General features: G+C 48.3%; 1 protein-coding gene across 4 annotated transcripts in view; it reads right to left on the bottom strand.

Moving 5' to 3' along the window:
• Window positions 1–500: 500 nt before the first annotated feature.
• The window catches only part of DOCK8 (dedicator of cytokinesis 8), a 201,974-nt gene continuing 190,588 nt past the window's right edge, over window positions 501–11,886 (bottom strand). For all 4 annotated transcript variants that reach the window (XM_059411918.1, XM_059411919.1, XM_059411921.1 and 1 more), the window contains 3 exons: window positions 11,401–11,507; window positions 2,081–2,251; window positions 501–1,610 (listed from right to left, as the gene is read on the bottom strand). In XM_059411918.1, the coding sequence (XP_059267901.1) occupies window positions 1,550–1,610; window positions 2,081–2,251; window positions 11,401–11,507 (339 nt within the window). In that variant the 3' untranslated portion in view covers window positions 501–1,549. The remainder of the gene's footprint in view (window positions 1,611–2,080; window positions 2,252–11,400; window positions 11,508–11,886) is intronic.

The raw sequence follows: 11,886 nt of genomic DNA, 5'->3' as shown, positions 1-11,886 counted from the left end.
TGCCTGTTCTAGACGCTCTGTTGTGGCTATGTGCTCAGAAGTGCTCCCTCCTCGCTAAGACGGCAGGCTTTGGAGGGACGATGTTATGTGACCTGAGTCTCACCCAGAACCTCCCACACAGAAGACGCCAAACAGCATATGGAATTCAAGTGTCTCCTATGGACTCATTTAGGAAAGCAATTAAAGGTATAATATCCTTTAGAAAGAGTTCTTCCCGAAATGCCTAAACACCAAAGAGTTTGCCATGTGAACTAGTAACCTTTTATGATTTAAAAAAAAAAAAATCACTTTCAGAATATAAATTCATGTCTCAGCAGTTCTGGATTACCCAAACGCACTCTCTCTCTCTTATAAACTCCAGATTAAATACTGCCGGAGAGGCGCGCCCCAGGACAGCCCCGTCGGGAGGACCACACCCACGCACAGCAACTTTCCTTTTCTCCAAAGTGCTTTGTCAGAGCCGCGAGTTGTCGAAATAAAAAACACGAGCTGCAAAGGGAAACGTTTCACTTGCCATTCTTATTACATTTTTAGTACCAGTCAAGAGCATCAGGCATATGAAAAATATATGATTTAATCCTCAAGCCATAATGGCGTTCATCTGTGTCCTACAGTACATTGTCTGAAGTCATCCGAGCTCAGCCGTCTCTATAGCCGATATATATACACGCTGACAGACGGCTCGGCATTCTGAAATGAAAGCAGAACTATTATCCTTTTACAAAAATAAACTTGGTCCCAGGCCGGAGGAAAAAAAGAGGGAGCAAGAAGGAGCAGGAAAAAAAAAAAAAGCAAGGTGTTGCGGGAGAAGCGTGTGAATGGAACTGAAAATGGCCAAGTACCGGGTGTCTCTTAACTCAGTAGGTCCAGGCTCCTCTTCTATAAACTCTCGTTAAATTAACTTAACACACAGTAACAATTGGGCAAAAGTAACTACACAACAACTAGCCCACCGTTACCAAAAAGGTACCAAATTCACAAATAATTCACCTAGATCCAGGTTCCCAACCATCATCATGATTTTTGGATTTCCAGTGAGGCCTCCCATCACGGATTTATTGAACACGTTTTTGCATTCCTGCTAGCTCACCCTCCTCTCCCATAAACAGGGGATGCAGGAGGTTCACCCGGAATGGGACAGCGGACAGTGTTTCCATTTCCCCATGGGCAATGCGGGTTTATCCTATAAATCCCATATGGCCAGAGGAAGTCATCTCTCTGGTAAACAGTGACCAACCACTCCTCAGGAGGTGCTGTTTCTGCCTTGTTTTGTATGATATTGTGGAAAACCATGCTTTGATAAATACACAGGCTCCCCTGGTTGACCACCATCCAGTCTCCCCATCCTGCAGGATGGATGGCCCAAATCTGGTCAGACCCCATTTGGGTGCAATTCCCACGGTCCCTAGGATCCTAAGGCTTCCAGGGCGCTGTCCTGTCAAGGAGAATGCAGTCCATCCTGTGCAGCAAATATCCAGTGCTTTAAGTACTAGCGAGTACTTCTCCAAGGTCACAGAGCCTCGGTCTCCATGCGTAAGGACAGCTTTTCCTAGCTGCCCTGTGATGACTGGGTTTCACATTTCCTGAAACTAGATCTGTGGAAGGAGTCTCTGAAATTACAAAGGAGAGAAAGAGAGAGAGAGAGAACAAAACAAAACAAAAACACAAAAACAGAGGTAAGAAAGATCAATTAATCTTTTAAGGAGGAGAGGGAAACCACCCACCAGAAAAGGCAGGGATTATGAGCAACTCACTAAGTTAGTGAATGTGCAAAGGTCCTGAGATCCCTTCATGCCAGCACCAGAGAAAACACAGGAGGAAATGGGTCCTGGGGAAGACCACCGGCAGCAGGCCAGCATGAAGAGGTCCCAGGGAGGTCAAGGAGAAGGTAGAGGGAGTGGAAGGCACTCAGGAGAGAGGCCGGACGGATCAGGTTCTGGTGGATTCTCTGACTGCAGGTGCACTGCCAGTCCCCGAAGCTTGTGCGGCTCCCGAGTATAGCAGAGTGTGCCCTGACCCGTTGGGCCCCAAGCCCTGTCCTTCATCCCCCAGCAGGAGGCCTCCTCTGCCCTGAACTCACCTCTTGTGACTCTCAACTCTGAATATCGGCTTGTAGAGTTCTGGAATTTTCCGCTCGATCATTGGCCTGAGGTTCTCTTTCAGCTTGTGGTAGTTCTTTTTGAGTTCCTGCTGATACTCCCTCTGGTCCGCCGTGATGAGACGCTTGTTTTTCTCCACGGCCTCACCGCACCTGAGATGGGAACACAGGGGTTAGGGGCGTGGAATGAGGTGGCATTTTGTAGGAGTCTGAGGTGCTTGGAGGTTATCTAACACTTCTTGACCCCCTCCAAGAGTACCTACAAACTCGATGGCCTGTCAGGATCCCCTATGGAGCCTTTCAAAAGTTCGGACTTCTGGACCTTAACCTCAGAGTTCAGGAATCAGAACACCAAAGGAGGAACACCCAGGAATTAATGTCTTTGAAAAGTGACCCAGAGACCATGATCCTCTGAGTTGCCCCAAGCCAGGCACTATACGAGGAGTTTTCCATACATTATCTGGTTAATTCTCCCAACAAACTCAGAAAGGCTGTATTTGTCTTCATTTTTGTCTTGAAGCTCAGAAGTGTTCGGTCACTTGCCCGAGGTAACGCTGTGAGGAAGCGGTGAGTCCGGGATTCAAACTCAGGGTCATTGCTGTGCTCACAAGGAACTCATGGTGACTTATGGCGATGTAGTAGACGGAGCCAATGCACTCAGCCCACCGCCTCCCCCGCCACCCCCCGCTGCATACACATAGAAGTGCTGGAACATACAGCAAACATTTGTCGTAGGATGAAGGGGAGCCTCAGGCACCGGAGAGGAGGAGAAGAATCCAAATCAGAGTGATAGCAGGAGCTGATGTCACAGCAGCTGTCCCAAGATGTGCCCATTAGAGTTTCGAGACTGCACAGGGGTCCTAGAGGCGTGGGGAGGGTGCGTAGTGCGGCGTGCTGGGAGCCCACATAAGACAGGAAAGGTAGCCTCGGCCAAGGGCAAAGTGGGGCTCTGAATATGCCACTTGCATCTAGTCAGGGGGCTTGAAAAGCTGCTACCCCAGGGGTCCAGAGAGGTAGAATGAAAGCTTGCTAACAGTCTGGGGCCATCACTGGGAAAGCAAGTCTAAGAACTGAAATTCTAGGTTTGCACCACACGTGGGTGTGGGTTATAAATTTATACTCCTGTATGGTGTGTGCTCCAAGGTGAGAAATTAACTTAAAAAGCAACCAAGGTAACTGGAACCCCCAGGGCTCAGACGGAAATGAGTGTGTAGTTGCTCTGGAGAAATGCTTTCTGCATCAGGGCTCCTGGGCCACCCACAGAAACAGTGACCCCTGCCAAAGATGAGCTCACGATACAATCATCACAGGAGAAGACCCACAGAAACAACAAGCAGGAGAAACATCCCCAAAAGAATCTGAGATGACAGAACAATATAAAAGACCAGAGGTTAATACAGAGATGTAAAAAAAAAAAAGGTACAAAATTCATGATGAAAATAATCAGAGACAATGAAAAAAGAGATCAGGGAAACATCAGAAAAAAAACCAATGGAACTTCTATAAATAAAAATATAGGCACTAAGATAAAGAGAAAGATCCCAATGGACGGGGTAGAGAATAAACCAGACACGAATGGGAGACCATACGGACTATCGCACAGATCTAAGGAAATCACCAAAGAAATTTTTTTTAGTCAAAAATATTAAAAAATGGCTAAGAGCCTGGAGCTAGAGGGGCACCTGGGTGGCTCAGTCGGTTAAGTGTGTCTGTCTTTGGCTCAGGTCATGATATCAGGTCCTGGGACTGAGCCCTCTGTTGGGCTCCCTGCTCAGTGGGGAACCTGCTTTTCTTTTTCCCTCTGCCCATCCCCCCAACCCAAGCTTTCTCTTTCTTTCTCAGATAAATAAATAAAATCTTAAAAAAAAAAAAAAAAAAAAAAAAGAACCTGGAGATAGAATGGAGATGCCCAGCCCACATCTAAATAACTCTCTATGGGAATGAAAATTAAGAGGCAACATTTAAAAGAGATAACAGCTGGTAATTTTCCAGAATTGCAAACAGACATAAATCCTCTCATTGACAGAAACAGATCCCTACGGAGCTCCACACGGTGAAACTGCAAAGCATCAGAGAGAAAATCGTGAAAGCTCAAGCCTAGTGTTTCCACAGTCTCCCACAGAGTACACTACATACCAAAGAAGAAAACCGTATTATTTAAACACGATAGAGTCTTGCCTTTTATTTTATGCTGTGCTACCTCGGGAAACTCACAAATCTACAGACCTAGAAGGGACATCGTAATGGTTGAAACCCAGCTGACATGCAAATATTAGTAATAATTCTTTATTGCCCTGCAGATGAATGGGATCCTGGTGATTAATGTGGTTTAAACTGTTTTCCTAATTGCAGGGTTAAACCTGAGATGAGTCATGGGGATACCCAGACCTTGTGACCCCAATCCTCTGTATTACCACTGAACATATTCTCAGGGTAACAGCCGAAGGCAAACAGGGTGGAAGATGGCCACAGGACAGGGGGAAGCTATCTGGCCTTGGCAAAAATAAACCCGTGACCACAGCTTTCCCACACAATTAGCCCCGATTTAACTCAGCCTGAAGCCAGAACTCCCCTAACTGGACCTTCAGCAGTCTTTCAAGTTGATGTTAACTGCAGCAAATTGTAGGATGTCTAAGGTTGCATATCGAAGCTTCCAGGTAGGGCTGGGGAGGGGCTGTACAAAACCTCCGAATCCTGAGAAATCACCACCAGCCCCTATGTTTTTATTGCTTCTGAACTAAAAAGCAATAAAATCTGATCAGTTTCAGGATGTGTGTAAAATCCAATCTGTAAAAGCCACTGCAAAATCAGTGTGCAAAATCCAATCAGTTTCAGGATGACTTCAAGGTCCGGGTTTGTAACATCGGCAGACTGTAGGGGCGTGCAGGGGCTGACCGCATCCTTGGGAGTGTCTCTGAAAACTTGAGGGGAATGAACTAAATGCCCTCTAGTCTTTCTGCTCCAAAGTAGTAAGAGGCAGCTGGCACATTCTGACGGTGTGCCATGTGTTCTGAACCTGGCTGGATGCTTTATGGGCTCTGTGACAGGGTGAAGAAGACAGTGTGTCTTCTACCTGGCTCTGTCTCTTGGGACACGTGCCTCTGGAGTCCCAAACCACCTGCTCTTTGAGCATTTTTCAGCCCAGACACCAGACATGTGAGCGAGGAAGACTTCGGGCAATTCAGGCCACAGCCACTGCCTGGGGGCCACCGTGAGACTGGGCAAAAACCACTTAGCTGAGCCCACCAGCCCCTAGAACTCCACGCACAATAATTAAATGTTGTTGTTTTCAGCCACTAAGTCTGGAGGTAACTCGTTGTAGAGCGACAGATGAACACAGCGCTTGACAAAGAGGAATATATTCATAGGTGGGGTAAAAATTTTTCAGATGTTGTCATAGTAACATCAAGTTGTATTTTATCAAATTTTATAGTTTATGAATTGAAGAAATACATTTTCTGTATTTCTTCCTTTCCTCCATTTGGATTCTATACTCTAGATTTCTTTTTTTAAGATATTATTTTTATTGATTTGAGGGGGGGAGGAAGGGAGGGAGTGGTGGGGAGGAACAGAGGGAGAAGACAGCCAGACTCCGAGGTGAACACAGAGTCCAATGAGGGGGCCCGATCCCACAACCCTGAGATCATGACCTGAGCTGAAATCAAGAGTTGGATGCTTAACTGACAGGGTGGGCGGAGGACAGAGACAGGGAGAGAGAATCTTCCGCAGGCTCCACATTCAGCACCGAGTCTGACACCAGACTCAATCTTACCACCGATCCCACAACCCTGAGATCATAAACCTGAGCCAAAATCAAGAGTCAGATACTTAACTGACTGAACCAGCAGACACTCCACCATCATGTTGATTTAAATCCATAAACTAATGAGAGAGCCATGCACAAAATCTACCTCCTCCAGAAGAGCTATTTCTCTTTGGAAATCCACACAATATCATAGATCTATGATGGGGATGATTGCTCAAGTGACCTTATCTGTCACATTGTCCTTAGGTCTGCAGACACGGACTGTGCCGCTCTCACTCAGTGACACCACCATCCCAGGTCTTTGGTTGCCCCCTCTGTTGATCAGGTCACTGAACACAAGCATTTTTTCATAGCAGAGGTGCCTGAGGGTTTCCAGAACCCAGAATCCTAGAGGAACCAGACTGAGAGGAAAAAAATTTTAAGTCCAGAACATGGTTCCTGGCTTTTGTAGACAGTCACTTCCGGGGGCCTCTCCAGAAGGAGGTAGGTGTCTTTCCTACAGAGACGGTCATCAGGTAGCCCTCCATCTCTGTATCCGTTGGCCTCCCTCCTCTGTGATGTTCCTCTAGCAGAGTCCTCACACCAGTCCCTTGGGATGGCCAAAAATTTCTAGTTCCTTCCTCAATCCATTCTCTCTTTTTTTCTAATAACAGAACTCCATCTGATGAGTCTCCCTGGGAAGTTACAGGTCCTAGCCCCCCTTAACAGAAAGGGATGGCTGATGAGATACAAAATGAAGTCACCAGGAAAGCCCTTTAAAGGGGCACAGCCCTTTTGCTCTTTCCTCATTTCCGCTCCTGATATTTCACATGGTCATGATGGCTAGAGCCCTAGCAGCTATGTTGTGACCATGAGGATGGATGCACTACGATCAGGATGGCAGAGCAAAAGAATGGAGAGAGCCAGGATGACGTAGTTCTGGGACGACAATCTCTGATCTTACTTTATATGAGAAAAAAATAAGTTTCTATGTTCTTTAAGCCATCTTCCTTCAGGTCTCTGTTATGAGCGACTGAACACAGTTCCTAAAGAGAATAGCACAGCGCAGTCGTTAGGGGTATAGACTCTGAATCCTGCTTTGTGGCGTATCAGCTTTGTGACATGAAGCCGGGCACTTATGCTTCAGTTTCTTTACCTGCGCTACAGAGGCGATAATAATAGCCAACCTGGTTATGCTTGTAAGGGTTAAATGAGTGAAAACATACAAAATGCTTAGAATGTTTGAGTAAGAACACTTATTGTTATGGTTATGATTCCTGATGGACGCAGTCTGAGCACAGAAACGATTTGTCCCATAGGAGGAGGATGAAGTACTCGAGCGTTTCCAGTCCTGACCCTTGTTTTTCACAGTTAAGGAAGAATGCAGAGATGGAACACCCTTTCCCGAGTCCCACACCTGCAGGAACGCAGAGTCAGGTGCAAATCCAGAGACCTGGCACTCCCCCACTCATGTGTCCTCGGCCCCACTGTGTCTACGGTACAAACTTGAGGCCCCCGAGTCATGGGTGGACATCTATATTCAAATCAGACGGGTACGTTTCTGCTTCCTTCTCAGACTGATCTGCCCTCTGCCTCCACCGAATGATGTTCCACTGGTCGGTCACGCAGGATGTGCCCAGCCCTGTCCTAAGCTCTGTGTGTTGACTCAGCAGATCTTGGCACTAGGTCTAAGAGACAGTTATGAATACATACAATTCCCATTTTAAAGTTGGAGAAAGTGAGGCCAGGTAACGGGCCCAAGGTCACACGGCTAGTTAAGACCCGGTGGGTCTGTGAACCCCAGCAGCCTGGATCAGGAGCTCACACTGCTAACTGGGACACCGTGTACTCCACCTGGGAAGAAGCCCTTCCTGCTAGAATCCAGGCAGGTGGCCTCCGTCTCAAGTTGGACGTATTCTGTCTGGAGCCCCAGTTTCAACCTCTGCCTTTCTCAGCTTCTTCCCCGTCCCTCTGTAGCAAACCCCCACTCCAGGCCCAGGAAAGAAATGGAACTGCTGGAACGCTGGGGGTCTGGCAGCAATACTGGAGAGGCTGGGACTGCATTCCCTCCCGCCCTCCGGGACTGGGCTCCAGGCCCTTTCAGGCAAGGAAGGATCACGTGGGGGCAGGGCGCCCGGGGCTGAGGTGGCCGCCTGCCGGGGTGTGAGAGGGCCATGGCTCCAGCAGGCACCCCTCCCCAGTGGTCTTCTCCAACTCAGCCCTTTCCCTCCTCCCTCCCTGGGCGGCCTCGACCAGACCCCAAACCTCAAGGGCAGCCTATCCTCGGTAAGAATTTCAGTGCTGGCACTTAACTTGCTGTGTGACCAGCGCTCTGTGGGCTGGGTCCTGACTCCGGGACCAGAGGTGCGGGAGGAGCCCTCCTGGGTGTGGCAGGAACTACGTCCCCTAAAGACCACTGGTGAGGGTGCCGTGGAGGGCGTGGTCTTTTATTGTAACATAAAAATAAGTGGAAGGGTCACTTAGTCCTTGTAAGGCTGGGAGCGTTCAGATAATATGGACTGAAGGTTTGTGTCCTCTGCCACTCCAAATTCCGATGTTGGAGCCCTAACACCCCCTGTGATGGTATTTGGAGGGAAGGACCTTCAGAAGAGTTCTGGTGTGAATCACTGTGGATTCACAGTGGGGGATGGGACCCATGGGGTCAGGTTAGTGCCCTTGTCAGAGAGCTTTCTTCCTTTTCCTCTCTCCACCCCTTGAGGGGGCCGGGCCAGAACGAGAGTCCGTCCCGGAGCCTGACCTGCCAGCACCTTCTGTCTCAGCCTCCCCAGCCTTCAACGCTGTGAGCAATAAAAGTCTGTTGTTCTGGACACTCGGTCCATGGTATTTGATGACACCAGTTTGAGCTAAGGCAGAAATGCAAGAAGAAATTTTAAACACCCGGATTGGCTCTGGTCGCACTGTCTGAACAGCTTGAGCACTTTGGGGAGCAGAGAAGGAAACAGATGGTGTATGTCACCATCTTGGTTTCTGAAACCCTGAGGTGTTGGGATTTTTTTTTTTTTTTTCTTACTGCAGGAAAAGGCAGGAGCGGATCAAGGTCCCGACCTGGCAACAGGCTGAGGAGCTCTGGGACCGGCTCCACGAGCAGCATCACCTGCCATGTCCTCTGTGGCCAGTCTGGGGCCGCTGCCACAGCCGAGTCCAAGGCCTTGCCCAGGGCCAGGCCCTCACTGCTCACTGCCTGGCACCCGGCAGGCCTGTGTGTCCATGCTCAGCAATGAGGCGTCGGAGGGTTCACAGCATTCACCCCAGAAATCTGGGCTATCAACCCATCGCTCGAGTCTGCCAGGGAGTGGGAGGTCCTCCACGGGAAAGCCCGAGAGCTGTTCCAGCCCCAGAATCTTCCAGTCTTGCGTCACCTCGTCTGGCCGTCGGAAGCAGAGAGCCGGGGGGAAATACCCGGGTGCAAATAATGTGAGAGAATATTGACTCTGGTTCTTAAGAGCCTGGAACTTGCTGAGGGGACTTGAGAAGCAATTAAGCAACCGGGGTGAGGGGAAAGGAAGGTCTCCTCGCCTCCCGCTGCCTTGAGGGTACGAGCCACAGGCTGGGGCGCCGAATCCGTCAGCTCTTCACGCGGCTGCTTTTACTCTTCCCTCTGTCCGAGCCCCATCTGCCAAGACGACTGTCTTTGGTCTCTCCTCTTGTCCTCACAGGCTTCCAGAACACACTACTCTGGCTGACTCCGAGGGGCCCAGAGGCACCCCCGAGGTTCTGTGGTCTGTCGCTTTACCAGGCATGGCTCCCATGTCTGACCATCTCCTTTGATCTACCGTAAATATTCCAGACGAAGGTTAAGTGAAGGCTTCCCCAGCCTCCAGCCTGTCACAGACCATCCCTTTCTGAGCTCCGAAGGCCTGTATTTCCTGCGCTCTCAGCAGGGGCTAGTGAGCTGCCCTGCGCTGGCGTTCGGTCATGGACATGGGGTCCTGTCGGGACTAGACGGACACTCAGCTCCTGTCTCCCCACAACTGATATCGAACCCGGGCCATACTCTGTCTCATTAAACATTGCCGAAGTCCTTCCAGAGGACCAGACAGGCCTGGGCCGCTGCCAACTTCAGGGGCTTTCAACCATAACTTATTTTATTTCATTTTATCTATTTTTAAAAGATTTTTAAAATTTATTTCAGAGAGAGAGTGCAAGCTACGGGAAGGAGCAGAGGAAGAGGGAGAAAATCTCCCACTGAGCAAACTCCCCACTGAACATGGGGCTCCCCAAGGGTCTCCATCCCAGGACCCCGAGATCACGACCCGAGCAAAAATCAAGAGCCAGGCGCCTAAGCAACTGAGCCATCCAGGTGTCCCCACATAACGAATTTTAAAAGAAGATAAGTGGAAAGGAAAGAGATCTTTAAAAATTCCTGCAGTATTTTTTCTAGTTTTTTGTTCTGTAAAAAGGCACTATTTACTAAAGAAAATGCAGCTTTTGCGTAATATCAGAATTGCTCTCAGATACAGGAAGCAATTCAAATCCCAAAATATTAATAAATATAATCTCTGTGTATAGGCCATCTGTGTGTGGGGGTGTGTGCCCACAGAACGAGTGTGTCTCCACACACAGCACGTTTACAAACCTCTCACCGACGCCTGTGGAGGAGGGATCTCTCCTCGTACTCAACACCGGCATGCCGATGAGTTTTCAGTGAATTTAGCAAACTTTCACTTTTCGCCTCCTTTGGTCCCCATCTGCCAAGTAAGTTTATACCCACACTTGATATGCTGCTCTACGGTTGAAAGAAATATTAGTACACATTTTCCTGATGTTGTTTCCTCTTGTGGGTGAAAGGTCATCCCAACCTTCATTATCATTCATTTCAGGGCCACAGGAGACCCAGCTGTACCTGTCTATACTGTGATAGTTTGCAAGACCTTGCTCGAAGACCCACTCTTATGCAGCCTGAACGGGCTGTTCCTGATGCCAGCCCACAGAGGCTTGTCTGACAATGGGAACCGCCCGAGAGATGATACTTTTGAAAAAGCCCAGTGTTAGAATTGCTTTCACCAAACTGGAAGCAGGTTCTATTCTTAAGATTCCAAAAACAAGTTATTACATGATACTAAAACACCCTCTTGGACTTGAAAGCCTCATGGACAGTCAGCACACAGATGGAGGTGTGGGCTATGCGGCTCAGAAGATCTGGATTTGAACTCAGCTCTTCTACTAACTAGCTGCGTGACCTCAGGCAAAAGCATTTCCCATCTCCAAACCTCTGCTTCCCCTTTTGGCAAAATGAGGCTGGTGGTAATACCGGTTTGATGTGGGAGGAGCACGCAAGACTGTAAATGCGAGAACACTACAGAGTTTCAATGTTGGTTACTTAGTACACATGAGGCTGATCTACTGCAATGATTTCCAGACGTGAGTCTGCATCAGAATCCCCAGAGGGCTGGTTATACCCAGACCACCACTCCCCACCTCTGGGGGCTCTGATTCCATAGGTCTAGCAAGTTTTAGGTGTGCCCTAGCTGCTGCTCTGGGGACCCCACTCTGAGAACTGCTGCTCGGCTGCCTTCGCAGCCATAGTCCATCTTACCGCATTATGAATTCCTTAAAGCATAATCTCAGCTTGTTGTGATGTCGATACAGTCTTGGGTCAGCTGGAATTTCGGCCAAGAACACTTGGGCTACTTCCAGTGGTCCCTGATGGAAAAAGGAACAGAACAATAGGACATTGGGGAAAAAAATAAATTACTCGGGAGAAAATCTTGGATTGACTTCCTAGTTTGGACATTTAATTCTGTAGGTAGCATGACCACAATAAAAAATCAAGGAAGGAAAAAAAAATTTTTTTAATTTTAAAAAGATTTTTAAAAAATCAAAGGTAGGTACTGAACTTCTCAGGAAACTTTGATTTCTTAGGAGTCTAGAGATTTAGGAGAATACTCAGAAGTATAAACATATTTGGTTTTTTTTAAAGGATTTATTTGTTTATTTTATTTGAGAGGGGGAGAAAGAGCAGGAGTGGGAGGAGGAGGGGTCGAAAGTGAGGGACAGACTCCCCGCTGAGCAGGGAGCCCGA

This window comes from Mustela nigripes, chromosome 9 (genome assembly GCF_022355385.1).
Source record: "Mustela nigripes isolate SB6536 chromosome 9, MUSNIG.SB6536, whole genome shotgun sequence".
NCBI lineage: Eukaryota > Metazoa > Chordata > Mammalia > Carnivora > Mustelidae > Mustela > Mustela nigripes.
The sequence above is the reverse complement of the archived record's forward strand: the minus strand, read 5'-3'. Positions and strand labels throughout refer to the sequence as shown.